At 51.0% G+C, this 23,759-nt stretch overlaps 1 protein-coding gene across 3 annotated transcripts; it reads left to right on the top strand.

Moving 5' to 3' along the window:
• Positions 1-4,255: 4,255 nt before the first annotated feature.
• On the top strand, positions 4,256-22,124 carry Cbx7 (chromobox 7). Of its 3 annotated transcripts, XM_028790009.1 has the most exons (7): positions 4,256-4,375; positions 6,132-6,175; positions 13,110-13,175; positions 16,430-16,496; positions 18,742-19,096; positions 19,358-19,556; positions 19,782-22,124. In XM_028790009.1, the coding sequence occupies exons 1-6, from the start codon at positions 4,307-4,309 to the stop codon at positions 19,513-19,515; spliced, it is 759 nt and encodes a 252-aa protein (XP_028645842.1). In that variant the 5' UTR covers positions 4,256-4,306; the 3' UTR covers positions 19,516-19,556; positions 19,782-22,124. The 3 variants fall into 3 exon arrangements, with proteins under 3 accessions (XP_028645842.1, XP_028645843.1, XP_028645840.1); XM_028790010.1 differs by having other exon boundaries at positions 19,021-19,096; positions 19,358-22,124; XM_028790007.1 differs by having other exon boundaries at positions 19,358-22,124.
• The last annotated feature ends 1,635 nt before the right edge of the window (positions 22,125-23,759 follow it).

The raw sequence follows: 23,759 nt of genomic DNA, 5'->3' as shown, positions 1-23,759 counted from the left end.
TCAGGTACTATCAGTGAAGTCTGTATTTGATACTCTTTATGTCTCTCTTGGAGTACGAACTTTTCAAGCGCTTTACAGTCACTGTGGCTTCTGGTCACCAATGCAAGCCATACTGATACAGGGGAAAGTGGGGTCCCTTCTTAGGGTTCTTAGTTTCCTTAATAAAAGAATTTAAGACTAGGCTCAAAAGAGAGCCCAAGGTCAATTTTATTAGAGTTTTAGAAAAACTGTCAGCAATCGGTAAACCACAGCAGCTGTGCAGACATGGATTGAGAGAAAGGGAAAGGCCATTTAAACTGCCATGGAGATCAGTCATGTGATCAACAAACCTGTGGTGGGGAGGGAAGTTTTAGGATAAGCCCAGCATGCTGGAGCCAACGCCCAAAGGGTTAAGGAAAGCTTAGAAAAGAGGTATAGATAAATAAATGAGGGGGCTGGAGAGATGGCTCAGCAGGGTTAAGAGAGATGGCTGCTTATCCAGGGGTCCTGAGTTCAATTCCCAGCAACCACATGGTGGCCCATAACCATCTGTAATGGGATTTAATGTCCTCTTCTGTCTGATGCTTTCTTCTGTCACACTGGCAGACGTGCAAACAGGGCACTCATTTACATAAATAGAGTTTTAAAAAAAATAAAAGGAAAAGTTACGAATTTCAGAAAACCAGGTGGACTTAAGACCCTTGCAGGGTTACAGTCTGTAAGCTACTGCACCCAGGGTGGGTCTCTTTAGCCTGGTCTAGAGTGAGCCCGCCTCCCTAGGGGTGGTCCTTTAGCCAAAGGTATTGAACCAGCTGGACTGGAATTGTGAGCCTCCACCGGGGCTGGAGACTCAGTTTTGGTGAGGTTTCCGTGTTTACTTTTCCTACTCTTGCGATCTGGCTGGCTCAGTGTGCAGTGTGAGTGGGCTGAACCCACCTGGCCATCCATCTCCAGCAGATGCCCCCAGCAGCTCATCACTGAAGAGGAAATTTGTGGTACATTTTTTTTTTCTTGGTACCTTCACAGGGAGTCAACCATTCCCTTGGGAATAAACCATTCCCTTGTAGACCTAATTTACTTTGATTTTAAAAACTGTAAACTGGGCTTGGTGGTAATCCTGTAATTCAGAGACTGGAGGCCAGTGACTGGGTCCTCATGCTACACTTAGCTCACCAGGAATTGGGGCTGTTAAGCTTTATTTCTCAATGGAGTGGGGTTTTTTTCATTTGTTTGTTTTGTTTTTTTGGTAAATGGCTTTCCCATGTAGTCTAGATTTCCAACACTGCAGATTTTTCACTTTTTTACCCCTAGTGTCAGCTAGTTGCATCTTATTCTTGCTTATTTTCCCCAGAGGGTTGTCAATACTGTTAAGTCCTTTCTAAATAAATAAAATAAAAATCCCAGCACTCTGGAGGCAGAGGCCGGCACTCTTGTGCATTCGAGGCCAGCGTGGTCTACAGAGTGAGTTCCAGAACAGCCAGGGCTACACAGGGAAACCCTTTCACCAAAAAAACCAAAGAGAAGAAAGAACACTGTAGGCAATGTAGGAAAGCCCATTAGTCAAGTTTACAAATCACGTTAAAATTCCAGGTCTCTTACTAAATATTTCTCTGCTGGTCTACCGAGGGTGGGGTGGTAAACTTCTCACTCTAATTTGTGGATTCCTGTGTCTTTTTTGTAAGCATCTGCCTCCCCCCCACCCCTTCAGCTGTGGTGTTTTGCATGCCAATTCGAAACCATTCTCCTGGTAAAGTGGTCTCTTCTGCAGAAGGGCCTTCCTTTGTCTTTGTGATGCGTTTTCCCTCATATTTAAATAGCTCCGCCAGCCTCTTCCCTTCTCCCTTAGAGTTCACTTCTTGTTTGCCCTCCGTCGGCAGTTTACTATCCCTTCTTTACAAACACCTCTGCAAACTGCATCTGCTGGGGAATTTCTTGCAGCCTGATTTTTTTTTTTAATTGACCCTACTATTAGTTCCCTGCGTTTACTGAGACACAGGACATTTGAACTTAAGTCATCTGGGTTTATTTTCTCTCTTCTTGCTTGGTTGCTTTTCTCGGTGTTTTTTTCCTCCACTCTGGTGCACAGAACTGACCTCTGAGTTTGCCTTCCTTTGGTATTTACTCGAACCTTGGCAACTTGTATTCTTAACTTATTTTGCTCCGGGGTGTATAGGATATTAGTATTAGGATATTGAACTCCGCTCGCCCCAGTTACCCTGCCTCTTGTTAATTTCTTGTTAATTTTTCTCTGGGAAATGCGGTTTCTGCTTTTTTTCCGCCATCAGTGTTTTCATTGTCTCTTCCTCATTGCTTCTCTCCTCAGACCTCTCTGTCCGCCGCACCGCCCCCCCTCCATCCCCCCCTTGCCTAGTTCTTGGGTTGGAATTCCCCTCAGGGATTGGGAAATTTCTAGCGTCTGTATTCGTAAATGTCTTCATTGTATCTTTGTTCTTAGTAGATATTTCCACGGAATATATAGTTCTCCGGTGATGGTAATTGTGTCTGGGGACAGGGACAAGTCGTCCCCTGCCTTTTGGCATCCTTTGCGCTTGATAAAAAAACAAAAAAAAACAACTTAGGTGCCAATGTACGGTTCTCTCTCTCTTTTTTTTTTCTTCGCCAGACATAGGTGTTGAGAGTTTATTCTAAGAATAGGGAACCCTGGAATGTTTCTAAGCACTGGGTGACTGGGTCGGGTCTGGTGGTAGAAAGCGCACTGGGTCACAGGGCCCCCATGGGGGAGGGGGTTGTTGCTAAGAGTCTGGGCTGTGGGGGTGGTGATGTTGAGGGGTAAGCCCTGAGTCACCTGCAGGAGGTCAGAGCCGCTGGGATGAAGAGGAAATGGGAGTAGTGGGGGGGGGGCGCGACTCGGACCTGTTCCCCACTGTGCCGAAAACTGAAAAGGCTTAATGCTGGGTCTGGGGTGCGTCCTTCCTTCCTTCCACACTTAGTTGCGGCAAACGTGCAGCAAACGAAGGGCGCGAGCGAAAACCACTGCAGCCCAGGCAGTGGCGGGATCTGCTGCCGGCAAAAGCGGGTCTCCGCTTGCGACGAGGTGTTGGTACCTAGCCTGGGCCCTCGGGATAGCGCGCTCGAGTGTGTGGCCCGGTGCGTTTTACCATCACTGGCTAAGACTGGTTCGGGTTGATGGGTGGAAGCATGGATCGGTGGACGCAGAGGCACCTGTTCAGGCCTGCCTAGACTACGCACTCCGTGTGGAAAGCCTTGGCTGTCTGTCCCTCCTGCCCGCCACCGGCCCGGCCCGGCCTGGTCTTCTTTGTAGGAAAGGAAGGAAATGATCTTTTACTCTGTACCTGTTTCCTATCTACACAATACGGCTCCACAACATTTTTAAATTTTTCATTTTGTTTTTTAAAGATTTCATTTTATTTATTTTTATTTTATTATATTTTTAAGACAGGATCTCTCCACATAGTTCTTCTGGCTGTCCTGGAATTCACTGTGTAGACCAAGGTGGCTCTGCTTCCCGAGTGATGGAATTAAAGGTGTGAGGTACTACCTCTAGCTTTAAGGTCTTGTCTTATTCTTGAAAAAATATTTTATGTGAATGAGTGGTTGCTAGCCTGCGTGTGTGTGTGTGTGTGTACATGTTGTGCATGCCGAGTATATCAGAGGATAGTATGAAATTCCATGGAACTGTGGTTGTGAACCATTAATGTGGAGTTGGGAACCAACCCAGGTCCCCTGAAAGAGCAGAAGTGCCATCTCTCCGACCCTTGTTTCAATTTATTTATTTGAGCCAGGGTATTACATAGTTAAGGTTGGCCTTGAACTCCTGATCCTCCTGCCTCAGCTGCCCAAATGCTGAGATTACAGGCTTGCTACGCTCAGCTTCAGGGCCACTTCTTTTCGGACCTTCCCAGTCATTAGGGGGACTTGGGGAGACTGATCACGTCCAGTCCAAAGAGATGGGGCGGACCTTAGATCGCTCCATTTAGACCCTAAAATCCAAGTAAGCCAAGAGCATCAGACCTGCTGCCAGCTGCCCAATTTGGTCAGCAGGCGGGGTTAAGGAGAGGGGCGTGGCTCCGGCAGCGAGGGGGCGGAGCTGACCCTCTGGGCGCTCTCAGAGGCACGCCCGCGCGCGCGCGCACCCGTTCTCTGGCGCTGGGGAAAACGTTGCGCAGGTTCAAAAATGGAACGTCGGCGGCGTGAGGGAGCACTAGGGGGTGTGCGCGCGTGCGCGTGCGCGCCCGGACGAGCCTGACGGGGTCCCTGCCGTCCCGAGCATCGCGCGCAGCAGCCGCGGCCCCGGAGCTCCACCCCCGGCCCGTCCGGCCCCGGGCCCACTCGCCCGCCGCCCCGCATGGAGCTGTCAGCCATAGGCGAGCAGGTGTTTGCGGTGGAGAGCATCCGGAAGAAGCGCGTGCGGAAGGTGAGGCTGCTCGGGGGCGGCTCCCGGGACGGGGCGAGGTCCCCTCCCGCTCCCCAGCACCGCCCACTCCAGGTGGGGCAGAGCAGAAAGTGGTGCGGGGTTCACCTAGGGACCCTAGGCTGCCTGGCCGGTCTCCACATCCTCTTCCCCACTTTCCCCGCCACTATGTAGGGCCAGTAGAGTTAAAGTTGTTGCCCTCAGATGCTAGTCCATCTGAGGCCACCTAGGATGGAGATGAGGATGGGACAGGAGATCCTGAACTCCATTCCGCTTCGTCCCCTTTTCGATCACTTTCGAGGAGACTAAAGCTCAAGTTGAAGAAGCAACTTGCCAGTGCGTTAGAGTCAAAGTGAGTCTCGAACTCGGCTCCCAGGATGTTTAGTACCAAGTCCTTTGAAGTTGGCAGCAGAGCTTTGGGAAAGTCTCCAAAGGCCTCTGAAGTTTTCATGTTGGACTTTGACCTTCCCGATCCCAACCCCCCAGGGCACACCTTTCTTCTCCTCTCCCATTCCTCCCCTCCCCCAACCTTCCAGCTGGGTGTCGCTCCGAAGCCTGGGTCACTGTTGTTGGGGCATCCTCGAAGCTCCTCCCACCTCTGCCAAGGCCTTCCACATGCACACACTCTGAGATTTAAGGAGGCGCTTTTGCCGCGCTCAGGACTACACACCTCAGCCTGCAGTTTCCGGTCCTGACCTCAAGTCTGCAATCTATGTGCACGTGCTTGCCGAGGGACTCATCCTAGCTTGAACTTGGATCTGGGCATATGCAGTGAGAAGAGTTCCTGTCCTGGATCTGCGGAAGGGACCTCTTTCCTTTTCTCCCCGCATCTCTTTGGGAGGCTCTTGCCAGCCACCTTTTTCCACTTGAAAAGGCAGGGAGTACCAGCTGTAGTGTCCTCAGCAGGGGTTTGGGTGGGCCCAAGGTAGGTGGCTTGGAGCTTGGCTATCTATTGGTTAGGGCTGCTTTCTTTCCTTGCCTTTCCAGGGTACTAGACTGAAGCGGGTATAGACATCATCTCTAACAGGGCACAGGAGTAGGTGAGACGGGGAACTTATTCGTTCAGCTCAGCACTGCCAGATCTCCCGAGGCGGCCGTGTATTCTAGATACCGCTCTGAAGCCCAAGGCTCCGTTCTGTCTCTCAAAACTGATTTTCTGGCAGAGGACAAGGATGCAGGATGAACGAGGAAGTAAAGACGGATGCCTTTAGCGGACTAGGTGCTTTTCATAAAGAGCTGTCCACTGAGTGGTGCTAGGGAGGGAATCTTTGGCAAGGTGATCGGAGAGGAGGTATTCAAAAACTCTTCAATGTTGATGCTTCATTCAGTGCATGGTGCTGAACAGGACAATTAAAGACTCCTTTCCCTTGAGACTCCAGTTCCTAACAAGTGGAGGGCCCGCCGTCTTTTGAAAGTGAGGAATCATGGTCTTGGCATGGGACTTCCGCCCCTATGCCAGCTCTGCATTCTGCACTTGTGCTCTCCTATGGTCTCAGTTTCTCTCTGTGACATGAGCCCCTTATGTTGGATTCCAGGGATGTCTGGGACCAGATACACTCCCATGGGACATTACGGAGGTCTGTGGGAATGTCAAGTAGTAGCCAGAGTTGTGGGGGAGGGGGCGTCGACTCCAGGTTGACAGTCTTGAGGTTCACAGGTTGGTGATACTGTATTGTTGCAGAGGGTCCTTTCACCTTTATCGTCCGGCAGGTGGTTGTAGAGTGTGCGGGTCTCATGGTCTTCTTTCTTCTTTTCACAGGGCAAAGTTGAATACCTGGTGAAGTGGAAAGGATGGCCTCCCAAGTAAGACTCTTGTGTGTGTCCCCTGTCTGTCAGCCTCTCACCACGCTGGCTTCAGCTCTTGATGTTTTTATGGCAAGCATTCCTAAATCACCAGCAAAATTTTCTAGGCCTTAATTCCCCCCTGGTAAGGAGTGTCCTGCTTGTCCCCTCATCCTGCCCCCCTGCTGGCCAGGTAAAGAGGTCCCTGTGTGGGCAGGTACAGTGCTAGGTGAGAGGGGACCTTGGGGGTGGCTCCCCAGTCCTCACTGCATTCAGTGTAGGGAGGGGCAGAGCCTGGGTCATCTTGGATCTGGTGCTCCCTTGCCTGCAGAATAAGTTACCAGGCCTTGTCTTTTAAGTTGCTGTGTTTCTGAGCTTTTCCGATGAAGAAACAGAGTCAGAGACAATAAGCAACTTTCCTTGGGTCACAGAGCAAGGGGAGGCAGAGCTGAGCCTGGCTACTTCCAGGCTTCTCTGAATTCCCAATAGTCTTTCCTAATGTTGTGGGGTAGAAAGCTACGTTTTATACCCAGCACAGCCTGTGGGCCTCTGGTGATGTCACCTCCCAGCGGAGAGTTGTTACTGGTGGCAACAAGCTAGACATAGGACCTCTATTGGCTTGTGAATGATCTGCCCTGCCTCCTGGAAAACTCCTCTGCTTTCCTGATGGCTCTGACAACCTCTGGACCGGACTGTCCGCTTCTCCTGTCTGTGTGTGGGAGGGATGGAGGTGGAGGGCTGACCTGTGATTGGGTCCCGAGATATCATGGAGAGATGATGGGAAGAGGGGAAGACAGCCCTCAAATGCCTCAACTTTCCCCTCTATAAAAGGGGTTCAGTGGCCCAGGCCTTCACTTTTCTCCCAGGCTGCTTAGCCTGGCAAGTTGAAAGGCCTGGGTATTGGTTCAGGGTGGATTGTAGGCATCCAGGTGCTGTACCTGATGACTGACATGCACATCACACATTGGTCTAGCCTCCCCTCTATCCCATCTTCCATTCCCAAATGCCCCTCCATTGGTCACTAGTGGTCAGTGTCCTCAGTGGGGCTCAGCTGCGTTATCTTCAGCTGCAGCTGATCATATCGACAGCTTCCCTGAGGAGAGCTGGAGCTAGTGCCTTGATAGCCCTCCTGTGTCTGCTCAGAGCCATTTGACTATATCTTCTGAGAATACCTTCTCCCCCTTTGCTGCAGAACTTAAGGCCTGGCTGCCCCGTGGGAACCTGTGAGCCCTTGGGCAAGCCCTCCGCCTCTATTTGCTGGTCTTCAAATACTGAACCCTCAAAGCCTCTCCTAGAACCAATCACTTGTTCTCGGGGGTTGGACTGATAGTACAGGGAGGCCCCATAAGCTGTGTTTTTCTTTTGGAAGTAAAGATTCCATTCCAAAATAGGAGCTTAAAGTTTCCTTAGAAAAATACCGTCTCTTTCAGAGGGAGAAACTGAGGCTCAGGGATAGGAAGTCATTACAAGAACATAACAGCGAACGCCCACAGCACAATACCCAAGCCACCTGTGTGAGGCAGCCCCACCTCACCTGGAGAGGATTGAGCTGGGGATAAGGCCAGGGCATCTGATCAGCTGGTTTTCAGGGAATTAACTTTGAACAGAGGCTGAGAGAGTGTGGGGAGTGGGTGTTGTCTAGCCTAGTGACCAGGGTGAGATCCTCCCATTTTATAGCTACTCTCCTCATGGCTAGATAAGGAAATACTCAGTAGTAGTGACAGGAAGGAGTCCTTGCCTGGCCAATTTTGTTCCTACCCATTTTCTCTCCAGTAAAAGGCAACAACAGCCTCCCCTTCCCAAGTGATTGTGGTGGAGGAGAACCCTTGGATCTTCTGGGGATGTCAGGCAGAGGGTGTTAACTTCAGGTGCTCTGTTTGCTTCAGAGACCCTTGAATACTCCATTTTTGCCTCTCCCTGCCCAGCACCCTGCTGCTCCATCTTGGAGACCCTCGTTCTTATCTTGGATAAATATAGCTCCATCTTTTCAGAAAGACTGCTCATTGGAGCTTGAGTAACAGCATCAGTTACCAAGCTGCCAGTGGGAGAGTCCTGGCATGAGCCAGGTGTCACCACTTTTCAGATGGGGTATAGAAGAAACTCAAGTGAGATTCTGACCTACCCCTGAGATACTCGGCCAGTGTGGGCCAAAGGGGCCCTGTGTCTTGATGTTAGCCTTTCTGACACCAGGCTATCATGCCTCCTTATGAACTTTGGTTATGATTGACAAGCTGTGACCCAAGGCAAAACTCTAACTTTTCAACTTTTCGCTCTGCCTCCTTTTCCTCATATTTAAATGAAGCCCGCTAGGAGTCACTAATGCACCCAGGTATAGGCAGCCAGGTAAGGAGCCTCCTCTCAAGGCCCAGAAGCCTGGTTTAGCCCTGGTAGCCATGCCACGCTTCTTGGATTTTATAATGTGCCATACTCAAGTATGCGAGTCACAGCATAATACATGGAATCTTCTCCACAACTCAAAGCGAAGTGATTGCAGGGAGACCAGCTCTAGAATGAGGCTCAGCAGTTGGGGCGGTTGAAACTGGAGTCGTGGAGCTGCCGCTGGCCTTGCTGGCCTTGCTCCGCGAGGCCCCAGCTCACCCAGTTTCTGTATACATCACCCGCAGTCCCCTCCCCCACCCTGCAACGGCCGGCTGGGACCCAGCGACCTGTCTTGCTAGGGTGTTGCGACCAACCCCACCCAGTCGCCTGACTCCAGCTCGCGGGTACTGTGTAGCCACGGTAGTAGTAGATCTTGTTTACCGGGCTGGGGCAGTGTAGGGGCGGGGCGACTGTCACGTGGCCGTGTTTATCTCCAGCCGGCAGGCGTGCTCTGCCCGGATAGGTTTCCAGCGATCTGGGCTCGCCCCCTCAGGCTTCTTGAGTGCGCAAGCGCAGTGCTCCCTGTACGTCAGATATTTGCAGCGGCATTTCGCATCAAGCTTTGGGCCTCTCTCTTCAAGACCTTGCTGTTTCTCTTTGCCTCTGGCTGATGGTCCTCCCACCTCCTTCCGTCCTGCTACTTCCTTTCTCTGCCTAGGGACTTGGTTCTAGGACCCTGGCCCCCCTTTTCTGTTTTCACAGCTTGCAGGGCTTAAAGGCCATAAATCTAGGCAGTGATGCTAGCCCAGGAGATGACCTTGGGCAAGTTGATTAACCTCTGTGCCTTTTTTCATCTCTAAACTGGAGTGATTATTTAGGAACCTGCCTTTGTGAAATACATTGGGGGCGGGGTTGCCAGTTCTTCCAGGTAGTCTGGTGTATTTGGTGTGACTGTGGAGACAGTTGTTTTTAGATGAACAGAGGTGTGGAGAAGGGTAGGGACATGCCTAGAAACGCAAAGTAGCTGTAGCAATAAGAAATGGGCCTGGAGGTGGCAGGGCCGGCCAGAGAAACTGAGCAGGTAGTGAGGGGGGAGTGAGCCGAAGGCATGAGTTCCAGTCCCTGTCCTGGTAGTGGTCAGCTCGGTAGCTTTCCTAGAACCTGGGGCTCCGAGAGGCAGCGGCCCCTGGACTGTACCAGTTGCAGTCATAGTTGTATTGGTCTTGTCCAGCAAGAGCCAGTTGGGAAGGGAAACCACAAAACCCTGGCTTTTAGGGATAGCTAAGGGATGGCTGCTGGACCCAGAGAAGAGTTTGTATGCTGGACTTATTGCTGAACACCTAGAGGCAGCCCAGGATCCCACATGTCAACCGAGTAGTGACAAAGAGGGAGAGAGGAAGAGTACTGTGCCTGGTGCCTTGCCCTTCCCCCTGGTCCAGTGTCCCAGAGCTTTTAGGGTGTTCCTCTGCCTCCTTTTTCCTTGCCAAGAGCCCTTCCACCCAGTCGTTTGCTTTCTCCAGGAGGACCTTGGCCTGATTCACAGAACATGGCTGACTGGGTTTGTTTGGGTTCAAAAAAATTCATGTAGCACTGGACAGGTGGATTTCTGAGTTTGAGGCCAGCCTAGTCTACAGAGTGAGTTCCAGGATGGCCAGGGCTACACAGAGAAAACCTGCGTTGAAAAAACCAAATTGTGTGTGTGTCTGTCTGTCTGTCTGTGTCTGTGTGTATGTATGTATGATATACTTTATATATAATATGTATCTTCTTTTTTTGCTTGTTTTTGTTTTTTGGTGTTTGTTTGTTTGTTTTTTGAGACAGGATTTCTCCGAGTAGCCCTGGCTGTCCTGGAACTCACTTTGTAGACCAGGCTGGGCTCAAACTCAGAAATCTGCCTGCCTCTCCCTCCCCGAGTGCTGGGATTAAAGGCGTGCACCACCACTGCCTGGCTTATGTACCATTTTTATGTCATGTATGAATTTATATTTTATACCTTATATTATCCTTCATGTATATTCATATTTTATTCTTTAATAATTTCATGTATATATAATGTTTTTTTCTGACAATGGTTATTTTTTTGTTTTTTTGTTTTGTTTTATTTTAATGAGTGTACTGTTGCTGTCTTCAGACATACCAGAAGAGGACATCAGATCTCATTATAGATGGTTGTGAGCCACCATGTGGTTGCTGGGAATTGAACTCAGGGCCTCTGGAAGAGTAGTTAGTGCTCTTAACCCCTGAGCCATCTCTAGCCCCGTGCATAAGGCATTTTTAAAAGATGTGAATTTTTACAACTTGTTATGCATATGACTCATTGTGCTTGCATATATGTGTGTATACCACCTGAGTGCCTCAGAGGCCAGAGGAAGGCATCAGATCCCCTAAAAGTGGAGTTATGGATGGTTGTGAGCTACCCACCATATGGTTTTTGGGAATTGAACTCAAGTCCTCTGGAAGAGCAGTCAGTGCTCTTACCTGTTGAGCCATCTCTCCAGCCCCTAAATGTGGCCGTATTTCCCTGTTTTGTTTTGTTGTTTATTGTTGTATTTTCACGACAGGGTTTCTCTGTGTAACCCTTTCTATCCTGGAACTCACTCTGTAAACTAGGCTGGCCTCAAACTCACGGAGATCCACCTGCCTCTACCTCCTGAGTCCTGGACTCCAAGATGTGTGTATGTGTACATGTATGCACGTGCGTGTGTGTGTCACTGTGGAAGGGAAAGGAGAACTTGGTTCTCTGTCTGCCTAGTAGCTACCAAGGATCAAAGTCAGGTTGTCAAGCTGGACAGCAATTGCCTCTACCTGCTGAGCCACACACTCAACACTCAGCTCCTGTTAGAAAATATGATTTGGGGCTGGAGGAATGGTTAAGAGCACTGGCTGCTCCTCCAGAGGACCAGGGTTCAATTCCCAGCAGCACCCACGTGGCAGCTAAGTCCAGTTCCAGAGGATCTGGTATCTTTCACAGACATACATGTAGGCAAAACACCAATGCACATAAAATTTAAAATCTTTTTAAAAAAATACATGGTTTATTACTACTCCTCCTCACCTGTATGTATGTGTTTGTGTACACATGAGCACCAGTGCCCAGGAGACCAGAAGAGGGCGAACTAGGTGATACCTGTGAGCTGCCTGATCTGGTCCTGGGAACTGAACTCCTGCTCTCTGCAAGAACAGCTGCTGAGCCATCTTTCCAGCCCCTACATTTTAAAAATTAGCTTCCCGATTAGTGGATTTTTCATAAGACTTTTCATACCTTCATAGTTGTGACTGGCACTTCCCCCCACTCCCTGCTCTCACCCCACTTAAGCCTCTCACCCCTGGCGTACCATCCTATCTACTCTAATGCCATGTGTGTCCTGCTTGTCCTCTCCCCCTTCAAAGTCTTTCCCCCTCTGTCTTAAGGGACCTTTCTAGTTTCCTGACCTCTACAGATGCCACAGATTAATACAAGTCCAAACCGCTGAAGCTAGGCTGCATCTCTGAGAAAGGTGCTGTCTTCCTTTGTGGGCCTGGATTACTTCATTTAAGTTTATAACATTTGTCACTTCCATCCATTTTCCTGTGAATTTTGTCCCTTGTTCTTCTTTGCCTCTGAGTGACATTCCACTGGGTATGTGGCACAGCTTACTGTGTCTTCATCATCTGACGCACTGGCTCCAGTGCCCAGCCATGATGAGCAGGGCAGCAGCCGAGGCAGATAAACAAGTGTCTCTGTGGTTGTCCAGAGTGGATAGTTGAGGCCATGATTTTTTTGTAAAGATGAGGACTTACTACATAGTTCTGGCCTGCCTGGAGCTCAGTTTGTAGACCAGAACACCCAGGCATCCATCCAGTGATTTTTAGTTACAGCTTTATACTTGTAGCTATAATTGATACAATTTTCCCTTCTGTTGCTTTAAATTTGTATTCATTTATGTTCTTTTAAGATACCTGTCAGCTGGGCAGTGGCAGCATACACCTTTAATCTTAGCATTAGGGAGGCAGAGGCAGGCAGATCTCTTGTGAATTCAAGGCCAGCCTGGTCTACAGAGTGAGAGGTCCAGGGCAGCCAGACCTATGCAGAGAAACCCTGTCTTGAAAAACCAAATAAATAAGATGCCTCTTATCACTAGATGCACCTGTTGTGGGCCAGGCTCAGAGAGAAGGGCTTAGGCCTTGCTTGATGGTAGAGACGCCAGTTGGGCTAGGGTGGAGCTGAGGCAGAGCAACATAAAAACACAAGCAGCAAAACCTTTTCTCCCTGCCAGGCATGACCAAACAGCCCTGAGACCCGTAGTTAGTACCTCACAGAGAGGGACACAGATACACAGGGCTGCTAAGCACATAACTTAAGACTGCATAGTCAGCTAGGCTCGGAGCTGGGATTTGAACCTAGATAGACTAGCCCCAGAGCCTCTGCCATGTTGTAGGATGGGGAAGATAGGTTTCCTTAGGCCTCAGTTGGATCTGGATCTAGCTGGAGTTTGCAGTGGGAGTCTTGATTGCCTCGTGGCATGAATGAAGGGGTTGTGATGTCATGCAGCTCCCGGAGGCTAAGGCTAGGTGATAGGCAGGCATAGCGTACAGTGGCAGCCTCTATGACACTGGTGGAGGCAGTGTGGCTCTGACCTTTTGTTCTTCTCCGCAGGTACAGCACATGGGAGCCAGAGGAGCACATCCTGGACCCCCGCCTTGTCATGGCCTACGAGGAGAAGTAAGGGCCCTGCCTGTTCTGGGCCTGGCCAAAGGCCAGCCCCAAGATATCTTAGGAAGCCTGCCAGAGTCCTGGCCTTGGGCAAGGATCTTTAGGGCAGAGTGGGTTGTGGGTGTGCGTGGCAGGGAAAGATGGTGACACCTAGGACCCACCCCTATGGCCTGCTGGTGTCTCCCTCTGCGCCAGCACCTACCCTCCTGTAGCTTCCTAGTCCCTGGCTGAGGATTTATTCAGAAACGCTGACCGATGAGCCCCATGTGTGAATGGCAGCATCCGAACTTCCCCTGTCAAAGAAGGAAGTCTAATAAAGTCAGGCAGGATGTGAGGAAGGCTTGGCTTCTGGGCTCCTCAGCGCCCTGCTGAGAGTTGTGACCCCAGCATCCCACAGGCCTCACTACCCTCACGTGGACCACGAAGTGTTCCGCAACATGTCATTTTTAAATTACGTCTATTTACATATGTGCGTGAGTGTGTTGGCATACCACAGTGCATGTGTGAGCATAAAGGACACTTTGCATTGGTTCTTTCCTTCTGTCGAGATAGAACTCAGGAATAGAACTCAGCTTGTCAGACTTCCCAGTAAGCCCCTTCACTAGCTGAGAGATCTCAACAGTGTCCCCACCCCTACCCCCACTCCTAATGCTGGTTTTTCAACAGTCTTGCTATAGCTGTGTAGCCTTGGTCCTGTAGTCTGGCGCACTCTCCCATTCTCCCATGAGCTGGATGTAGGGTGTGTGCTACTTGGTACTTGTAGTTCTCAAAACCGTTGTGGTTTTGTTTTCTGTTTTCTGTTTTTTTGTTTTGTTTTGTTTTGTTTTGTTTTGTTTTGTTTTGTTTTTTTGGCTCCTTTTGGTAATCTCCAGACACAGGAGTGAGGGTCTGTCTTAGTTAGGGTTTTACTGATGTGAACAGACACTATGACAAAGGCAAGTATTATAAGGGACAACATTTAATTAGGGCTGGCTTACAGGTTCAGTGGTTCAGTCCATTATCATGGCAGTGTCCAGGCAGGCGTGATGCAGGAGGAGCTGAGAGTTCTACACCTTCATCTGAAGGACACTAGGAGAAGACTGACTTCCAGGCAGCTAGGATGAGAGTCTTAAGGCCCACACCCATAGTGACACAACTACTCCAACAGGGCCACACCTCCTCATAGTGCCAGTCCCTGGGCTGAGCATAGACAAACATCATGTACGGTGTCATTGGACACATGAGGAGACTGAAGCCGATCTGGGAAGTGGGGTGGGGGAGGGGCTTGTCCAGGAGCTTTGCACACAGCACCTGTGACAGCTGACCTGTGACAGCTGACCTCATTGCTACACTCCTGCTTCTCCCCAGAGGCTTCTGGAACCACATCAAAGCATGTGTCGTCACTGTTCTCGTGTGTTGTCACTGTTCACATGTGTTGTCACTGTTCCTTTTTTGTTGTCATTTTGTTGGTCTTTCAAGACAGCGTCAGCTGGGCAGTGGTGGCACACGCCTTTAATCCCAACACTTGGGAGGCAGAGGCAGGCAGATTTCTGAGTTTGAGGCCAGCCTGGTTTACAAAGTGAGTTCCAGGACAGCCAGAGCTATACAGAGAAACCCTGTCTCAAAAAAAAAAACAAAAAAGAAAAAAAAAGACAGGGTCTCTCTGTGTAGCCCTGACTGTCCTGGAACTCACTCTGTAGACTAGGCTAGCCTTGAACTCAGAGATCCTGCTTCTGCCTTCCAAGTGCTGGGATTAAAGGGGTGTGCCACCACCACCTAGGCACCATTGTTCTTTTTAATGTTTATTTTATGTTTGTGTGTGCATGCCTGAGTGCATGTGTACGTACCATTATATGCAGTACCTCTAGAGACCTGAAGAGGGTGTCAGATCCCCTGAAACTGGAGTCATAGACAGTCTTCATGTGGGTTAGCTGCCAGTATGTTAGCCAGTGTTAGCTTCATGTGGGTGCTGGGAATTGAACCTGAGTCTTCCACAAGAACAGCCAGTGCTCTTAAATCCTGAGTCATCTCTCCAGTCCTTCACCATTTCTCCTAACTCATTGTGATGGTGGCAGTTCTGTCCTGTGGTTTCTTTCTGTTCTCTAAGTTCTTAGGAGCAATGGTTCTCAAACTGAGAGTCAATCGGGGTCTCCTAAGACCATCAGAAAACATAGGTATTTATTTTTATTATAATTCATAAACAGTAGCAAAATGACAGTTATGAAGTATCAATTGAAATAAGTTTATGGTTGGGGTCACCACAACAAGAGGAACTGTATTAAAGGGTTGGAGGATTAGTAAGGCTGAGAACCACTAGTGCCGTGTCACTGATGAGTTCTGTGGATGGAAGGTCTTGGTTTTCTAAGACAAGGTCTCACTAAGTCCTTACACTTGTGGCAACCCTCTTGCCTCTACCTCCCTTGTGCTGGCATTATAGACATATGCCACCATCCCCATGTGTGTGGACTGTCCTCGACTGTGACAGAGAAAGCATGGGAAGTGTCAAGGCCAGGTGCTCATTCCTTGTATCAGGAGACTTTTGCCAGGCAAGGGTGTGGTAGGTCCCGCCAAGAAGACCACGTTAAGACATTTCGGGAGGACTCCTTTATAGAGAGCCCAGACAGGAAGGGGGCCTAAGGTCACCCAAATCCTTTTAGAAAATGAGCCAGCTCCCAGCCCTGCCTTCCTTCTGGTGTCCTGAGGTTTCATGGGCTACAGGAAGGAAGCATGAGTGGGGTGCACTGAGTCAGGCAGAGAAGAGTACTGAGTGTCCTGTGACTTTGGCACTGTCACTTGCCATCTTGAGCTGTGTCATTCAGGCTGAAGTTGCTTCATGAGGGAAGCACTCATCTTCCCTACGTACTTAGATGAGACAGGTTCCCTCCTGTCTCTGCAGATTCCAGTAAGTCCGGAAGGGTGGCTGGGCGGAGCTCCCCTCACCAAGGGACATGCTATGCCCGTTGGTGCCCCGAGATGCTCAGGGCAGACTGGGCTGCCAGCTTCCCTCCCTCCAGTAGACAGTAGAGCTCCATTCTTATGGAGTCCCTAAGTAGCATGAACAGCAGAGCCCTGTGTGGCTGGCCCCAGTGTAGCAAATACCTGTGTGTTTTGAGGATGAAGCCTAGGCCCTAGAACTTGAATGTCAATCCCACTGTGTCCCCAGAGTAATAAGGAGTGTGGGGTGGCCAATGATGTCCCCGACCAAACACATGATGGAGGAGGGGGTGAAGCATCTCCTCTTAGATGTCATCAATGTCTCTTTTTCTTCTAACTCACACTCTTAGGGAGGAGAGAGACCGAGCATCAGGGTATAGGAAGAGAGGTCCGAAACCCAAGCGGCTTCTTCTGCAGGTAATCACTGCCTCTGAGCCTTTTCTCCCTCACCCTGCCTCACCCTGCCTTGCCCCCACCACCTGCATGTGCATTGGCCCTTGAGCCTGTGGTCTCACCCTACCCAGCACCCCAGGGTACTGTGGAGTGAGACACTCAGTGGGTACATTTCGATAGAAGGGCCATATGTGGAGCTGGAGCCAGGGAAATCAGCCTGGGTAGGGGACTCCAGTGGGCCTGAGGGTAGACGTACAGCCAATCTTTGAGAGTTTAAAATGTTGTGAACAAGCCTTTTTTGATCCTCCAAAACTCTATAAATACAAAATATCTGTGGATCTTAGTATTAAGGAACATGGCAGGGTAGGATTGTAAAATCCAAGAACTGGAGACCCTTAGCATCCTGAACATGACCTTGAAACAGCAGTCTTCTAGAACCGTGTTCTCTTTGGATGGGAAGATGCATGTGGAGAAGCCTGCATTTCCTTACCGTGCAAACATTTCTGTCCATTCTCATGATGCTGTAAGTCTTGGCAAAGAAGCCAAAAGAATATGAAGCCACCACACAGTCCAGTGATTCTGCTCAGGTGTGAGTGTTTTCTCACCTGTGACAAGGTAGACGGAAGTGCCTGTGTGTTCTTGAGTCTGTAAGGCCCACCTGGGCATTTGACCATCTTTGGTTCAAATGTGTTTAACCACTCCTGATGCTGGATTATCTCGGGTTCTCCTTACTGGACCGGATGATTTGTCTGTAGGTGGGGATGATCTACAGGGTTTGTCATAAACAGGCCCTAGGAAGGAAAGTGACCTTTGCTAGACACGAACCCAGCACACATCATAAGCGGACACATTCCATCTGTGTATCACAGCAGGACAGATGTGTCAGCTCATGTACTGCTGTGTGACAAACTGCTGTTGTGTCCCATGGTCTCTATGGGTCCACAAGGTGGTGCTACTTCAGCTGGTTGTGGAGTGATCTTAAGTCTCAGGTCCAGTCACGATGTTTTGGGGCTGCGGCCGGAAGCTCGTGTCCCTGATGCTCCCTTTGGTCAGTGAAGCAGTGCTGGAGGCTGACAGATCCGGCTGTGTTGAGGACCTACAGTGTCCATGACTTTCTGAGTCAAGTGGGTGATCAGAGAGCAAGGGAGAGCCACACGGGCTCTACAGCTTTGCCTGAAGTCACACTCTGCAGAGAAGTCCAGAAGGCAGTGTTGCTTTGATGAGGTACTTAGGTCTTATGGAGGCTTGGGGTGTGCCTGGGGTCACACAGCAAGTAGACTCCAGCTGTGATCTGGAGCTGTCAGGGTGAGGGCCACACACACCCCTCAACCTCCTCTGCCTGCCAGATGACCAACGGCAGGGTGGGATGTGGGACTGCCTTGGGCCACCATGACAGTTTGTAATCTTGTGCCCCCATTTGATAGTTCCTTGATGGAACTCTTAGCCTCTGGTGGCATGTGGCAGAAAATGCAGAGTAATGGGAGATCTTCCTCACACTAGGGTTTTGTTTTGTTTTTTGATATGTGCAAATTATACCCAGAGTTGGAAAGACAGATTCCCCACCCCCCCATTCTAGAGTTTCAGCCCTCAGGTGTGTGAGTGTTCACTCCTGCTTTTCTTCACCAAGGCTGAGCTGGCAGGAGAGACTCTAGAGTGGGCTGAGGGCAGCTCCAGAGCCCAGGAATGTCTGTGTGGGAGCAGCGGGTCTGTGTGGGGTGCTGTTTGTGCAGGCTAGGTTGTCCCCTGACTCTAGCAGTGGCTTCTCCCTTCACCCCTGCAGTCTCCCTGAAGAGCTACTGTTTCAGCATTCAAGGCTCCTTGGGAGGCAAAGTTCTGTGTCCTAAAAGGCAGACAATCTCCATAATGTGTCTACTTAAGAAATCTAGTTTTTTTTTTTTTTTGCATAGCACTTGATATTGAACCCGGGACCGTGCAATTGCTAGGCAAACGCGGTGCCCCCAGGCTGTGCCCCTACCCCTGTTGTGTTGGTTTCAATGTTTGCTTGGTGCTCTTCTACTGTGGATCAAAGGAGTAAGCGCCTGCAGCCTCGATCCTCAGCCCCCGGGAGACAAGGCCCACATTTGAGGCTAAGAGGGATGACTGAGCTCAGCGTGTTTGAGAGTAGGCTGTGGTCCCTAGCCCAGGGACAGGGGAGGGGCAGGTAGGACAGATGCAAATGAGGCTGGGTATACTGGGGGAATTACAGTGAGAGCGAAGGTACGGCAGTGGGGGGCGGGCTGACCCGCCACGCCCTGGCTTGCCCCTGCAGCGGCTGTACAGCATGGACCTGCGGAGCTCCCACAAAGCCAAGGGCATGGAGAAGCTCTGCTTCTCTCTGGCGCGCCCACTCGGCAGCGGGAGCCCCAAGGGGGTGGTCAAGGCAGGGGCAGCTGAGCTGGTGGAGAAGGGCCCCTTGGTGCCCATCCTGCCCTTCCCGCTCTGCAAGCCACGCAAGGCCCACAAGTACCTGCGGCTCTCACGAAAGAAGTTCCCGCCACGCGGGCCCCACCTGGAGAGTCACAGCCATCGACGGGAGCTTTCCCTGCAGGAGTCAGCAGCCCCAGATGTCCTGCAAGCCGCTGTTGGAGACTGGGAGCCTGTGGAGCAGCCCCCTGAGGAGGAGGGTAAGGCAGTCATCCTGAGACCTCAAAGCCTGAAAGGTCCCTGACCCTTGTCCACGGGGCCTGGAGACAACTGTGGAGCAGTCAGGACTGATTTGGGCCTGACCCCTGCCCATCCTGATGTTTAGCTGCCAGGTGCATGTATGCCCTTCTAAGCATCCAGCTTCAAGCATATGGGGGATGGGGTGCATGCTTCTCCCTACGTCTGACTGCCCACTTGGTGCCAGCCTGTGCCTCATCTGTGTCTTTGTTCCATGGCTGCAGCAGAAGCAGACCTGGCCAACGGGCCGCCTCCCTGGACACCCGCGCTCCCCTCAAGTGAAGTTACCGTGACTGACATCACCGCCAACTCCGTCACCGTCACCTTCCGCGAGGCTCAAGCCGCCGAGGGCTTCTTCCGAGACCGCAGTGGGAAGCTGTGAATACCGGCTTCCACTCTTAAACTGTGTTTCTTGGGGCTTGGGTGAGGAATTCCAGAGACAGGAGGGGCTGGGAGCAGGGTAAATATTTTATTTTTTAAAAAAGCAGAAGCATGGGGAAGATCCCACCACCCTGCCCTTGCTCCGCGAGGGTTGTTTACAAAGAGGCCTCTGGGACAGGGTGGGAAGGCCGTGTTGTTTGGGTCTCATCTCCAGGGCAGATGGGGACAGGCTACCCTGCCCAGTACGCCTCTGTCATTATCTTTCAGAGGCTGATCAGTGGAAGTCGGAGGAACCCCAGAGGTCCAGACCTTGCCTCAAGCAGTCACCCAGCTTTCTGGTGGTTTCCCTCCCTGTTCCGTCACATGGGTGTTTACTATGAACTTCCCGCTCCAGCTTTGTGGTGGGACTTGGAGGCTGGCCTTGGCCACCAGGGACAGGATCAGGACAACAAGCATGGGCTGGACCAGGGAAGAGACTACCCAAGCCTCCTGAGTGTGCTGTCACCCAGTCATTGGCCTGTGTAGAGATGCCCGTGAACACATCCAGCCACCCCGATGTGCACACACCGAGTGTGTTCACACCCGCCCCATGTCTATAGTCCTGTCCACATGGACCTTGCACACCTTTAGAAACTGACCAGGTGACCATGGCGTCACTCACAGCACAAACGAACTTCCCACGGCACCCTTGCTCCACCTTGCACGTATGTCGTGTGACAGGATCGGTCTCTGTTGGTTTGCAGCTGTCTTGGCAAACAGCTGGGACTTGGTGGCGTGTAATCTGAGCCGCAGATAGGCCCAGGCTTTGGTGTCCAAGGGGCAGTTCCTTCCACACAGGCTCACAAGCACCCGGCCCACCCCTCCTCCTGCAGGAGAGTCACATTCTCTCTGACTCAGGTGACTTCCAGCCCCTTTCTCTGCCCTCTCCTGCAGCTCAGCCGATCTGAGCACCCGTGGGTGCCAGTGTGTGGGCAGTCAGGGAGGGAGTGTCCCACCACTTTCTCAGGGCAGTCCTTGTCTTCTGTGTCCCCCCCCCCCCAACCTGAATGGCACGGCTAAGGATAACCCCTCACACCTTTTGGGGATTGAACTATGATACGTGAGACAGGTTGCACACGAGTGTGTGGTCCTGGTAAGGGGGTGGCTTGCTAGTTTGCACAGGCGTCCTCTAGGCTGACACCTTCCCACCTGAGGAAGGGCCCCTCCCTTGTCAAAGGCGCATTGCTCTCACCCCCTGCTCCCATAGAAGCTATGTGGCTGGGTCCTAGCAGCTACCGATTCTGTTGTGTCTTTAGGTCAGCAGAGTCTGTATGAACAAGGGCAGGATGACTTCTAGACACTCCCATTCCCAAACCAAAGATCCTGCGCCCTGTGTCTGTCTGGGATTCTGTCTTCTACCTTTTCTTGTCCCTGGTCTCCCCTCCTTAATTCTCAGTTGTCCAGGGTTAACTCAGTGCTTCCACTGGGGGCAGTCTTCTGTGGGTGACCTGCTTCGCCTCCTTCCTGGGTCCTGAATCTAGAGGATGTCTGGGTGGGCCAGGGAGCGGAGAGAGAGGAGGAGACTCAGTCAGTGGGCTGCAGGAGCCTGGGAGTGGGGAGAAGCTTGCTGTTCTTGAGGTCCCAGCTCCTGGAAAGAAGGTGAGGGTGGGTCTTTGCTGCTGGGTTTGATGGCCCACAATATTGGGGGACAGCATCCCGTTGATGTCATGCTCCCCATTCCTAGGGGCATGAGACTAAACGCCTGTAGTTTGTTTGGATCGTGAGGCTCAGGGAGGGGGGACCTGCCCGGCAGCTGTCTTCTGTCTTTAGCAGTAGGCGGTGTCCTTTTCTCTCACAGGGCCCTTTGTGAAACCTACCAGTTCCTGGAGATGTGGCCTAGACTGGGTATCCCTCAGGGTAGCCATGCAGCTCTGGACTGCAGGGAACTGGCCACCTAGGGAGAATGGCTGAAGGCTTCGAGTGGCCACAAAGGCTTCTCCCAGCCTGAAGCTACCTACCTAAGTGGACAGTAAACCCCCTCCACCCGCATATATACACTAACCCCATAACAGGGCCAGTACTCTAGCAAGGAGTGGTGGCCACCTGCCTATCTTTCCCCTGGCCCCACCCACTTGAATGTAGAGATTGGGTTGTACTTTCCCTCACTGAGCTGGGGTGAAGATATGCCTCAGCCTGTAGTGTGGACACTCGCAGCGCCACAGTTGAGCCCATTCGGGCCATGTGGTTCTCATCTGGTAAGATGGTGATCTTATTGCCAAGTTCCTTCCACCTCCTGCCCACTGAGGAAGGACCTCAGTGCCAGTGAGGTGGCATCGATTTTGCTTTATAAATGGCGGACCACACCTGGCCGCCAGGTCTCAGCACAAGACCGCTTCCTTTGCACAGAATGAGCTATGAGCTTTGTTCAGACTACCTGAATGTATTGGGAGGAATTGGGCCTAGGTCCCCCGCCCTGGGGAGTGTGTGCTGGGAAGTCAGCAGGTGTAGACTGCGGTTTTATTTTTGTACTGATATTGGTAAGAGACTATAGCATCTATTTATTTAGATGATTTATCTGGTAGATGAGGCAAAAATTATTAAAAAAATACATTAAATGACTGTAGAAATTTCTATGTGTCTGGTTGTTTGTTTTGATGGTGTCACAACTGTATGAAATATACTTCCCCCCCACCCCAAACTGCAGCCCAGGACCCTATGCCTCACAACAAGTCATTCAATCTTCTGAACCCAGTGAAAATTAGCTGAGGACAGAAATGAGCCTAGTGTGTCAGGGCTGGCCTGCAGTGTCATTAGAGGCTGGGACTGCTGCTGTGGGCCTTGCCATTCATTCCTCTACGTCTTCTAAGAGTACCTTGTACTACAAGCCTGGTGTCAGCAGCCTGAGTCTCAGGCTGGAGAACCCAGGCTAATCATGAGGTTAACTCAGGCTTGCGCAGACTATGCACACCTGCCAACCCCAGCACAGGCAGACAGTGCAGAAAGCATGCACGGGTGTGAGCACAACTGTCCTCGCTTCCCTCAGTGGCCTGTGGGGTGGAGCTGGACAGCAAAGACTTGACACCTGTAAAGGAACCTTCCATATGTCAATCCACAGCTAAGATGAGGTGTTGTCAGGAGAGCCGCTGCAGATGTGGTATCCACTGCTCTACCAAGCTCAATCCCACAGGGAGCCCACACTCCAGGATTCTCCAGAGGTGGCTGGGGACAATCCAACAAAAGGGACAAGAATGAACTTCTTGGTAGGATGGCCACTGGTCCTTGGAGCTGGTACTGGCCCCAAGGTTGCAGTGGACAGTATTCATCTCTCTCCTTCAGTCCCCTCCGCTGGCATTTCCACATGTCAGCATTCATCTGAGGGGCCCAGGGCCCTATATCTTACCTTCATCTTACCAGGCCTTCCCTCTGAGACTGTCTTAGTCTCCACTGGGAGTAGGAGCAGTAAGACTCCCTAGGTACAGCTCCAACTTCCAGCAAGCTCCTCTCTTCTGGAGAGGAGCAGTGAACCGCAGGGTCAGCGGCAGCCTTGGGGAGGGCGGATACTACTGCCCCGCTCTCTGCCTGGAATTTTGAAGATTGAAAAGAAACGCCTTAAGGGTGTAACTCAGTTGGTAGAGTACTTGCCTAGCATGAGCCCTGTGTTTAGCCCTCAGCACCACAGAAAATAGTATGGTGGTACTGTCCTGTGATCCTAGGCACCGCAGACACAGAGGCAGGAAGATCTGGAGTACAAAGTCATCTTTAGTACACAGTGAGCTTGAGGCTACTCTAAGATGCATGAGACCTTGACTTGAGAGGAAAACAAATTCTTAAAAGTGTCCTTCAGGCCAGGCATGGTGGTGCACACTTTTAATCCCAGCACTGGGGAGGCAGAGGCAGGCAGATCTCTAAGTTTCAGGCCACCTTGGTCTACAGAGTGAGTTCCAGGACAACCAGAGCTTAACTGGTCAGTTTTTGCTGCCCAATTCAAATAAAGATCTTGCTTTGCTGGATTCTTGTGCCTGCTTGGGTTGCTTTGGATTTTTGGACTGACAGTATAATGTCCGTCACAGCCACACAAATAGTTTAGATCTCATCTAACCAAATAGGCCCCAAATCTGCCCGACTCTAAAGTCTAAATGTTCTTTACATTTAGTGTGACCCACCCGGCTCCCTTTCTTCTTGTGTGGTGCGCATTAGTTACTGTGACTTAGTTCCTCCTTACCTTCCTTCATTCTGGGAATGCAGGTTGCCGCCGCGGCAGATGTT

This window comes from Grammomys surdaster, unplaced genomic scaffold (genome assembly GCF_004785775.1).
Source record: "Grammomys surdaster isolate TR1022 unplaced genomic scaffold, NIH_TR_1.0 125852, whole genome shotgun sequence".
Classification (NCBI taxonomy): Eukaryota; Metazoa; Chordata; class Mammalia; order Rodentia; family Muridae; genus Grammomys; species Grammomys surdaster.
Note: the sequence above shows the minus strand (reverse complement) of the source record. Positions and strands in the feature narration are given on the sequence as shown.

Bases quoted from the DNA above. Each gene is read 5' to 3' on its own strand.
- Cbx7 (XM_028790009.1), top strand. From the start codon at position 4,307: ATGGAGCTGTCAGCCATAGGCGAGCAGGTGTTTGCGGTGGAGAGCATC. The intron at 13,176-16,429 runs GTAAGGGCCCTG...TCACACTCTTAG, and splicing joins GTCATGGCCTACGAGGAGAA to GGAGGAGAGAGACCGAGCAT. The intron at 19,097-19,357 runs GTAAGGCAGTCA...CCATGGCTGCAG, and splicing joins GCAGCCCCCTGAGGAGGAGG to CAGAAGCAGACCTGGCCAAC.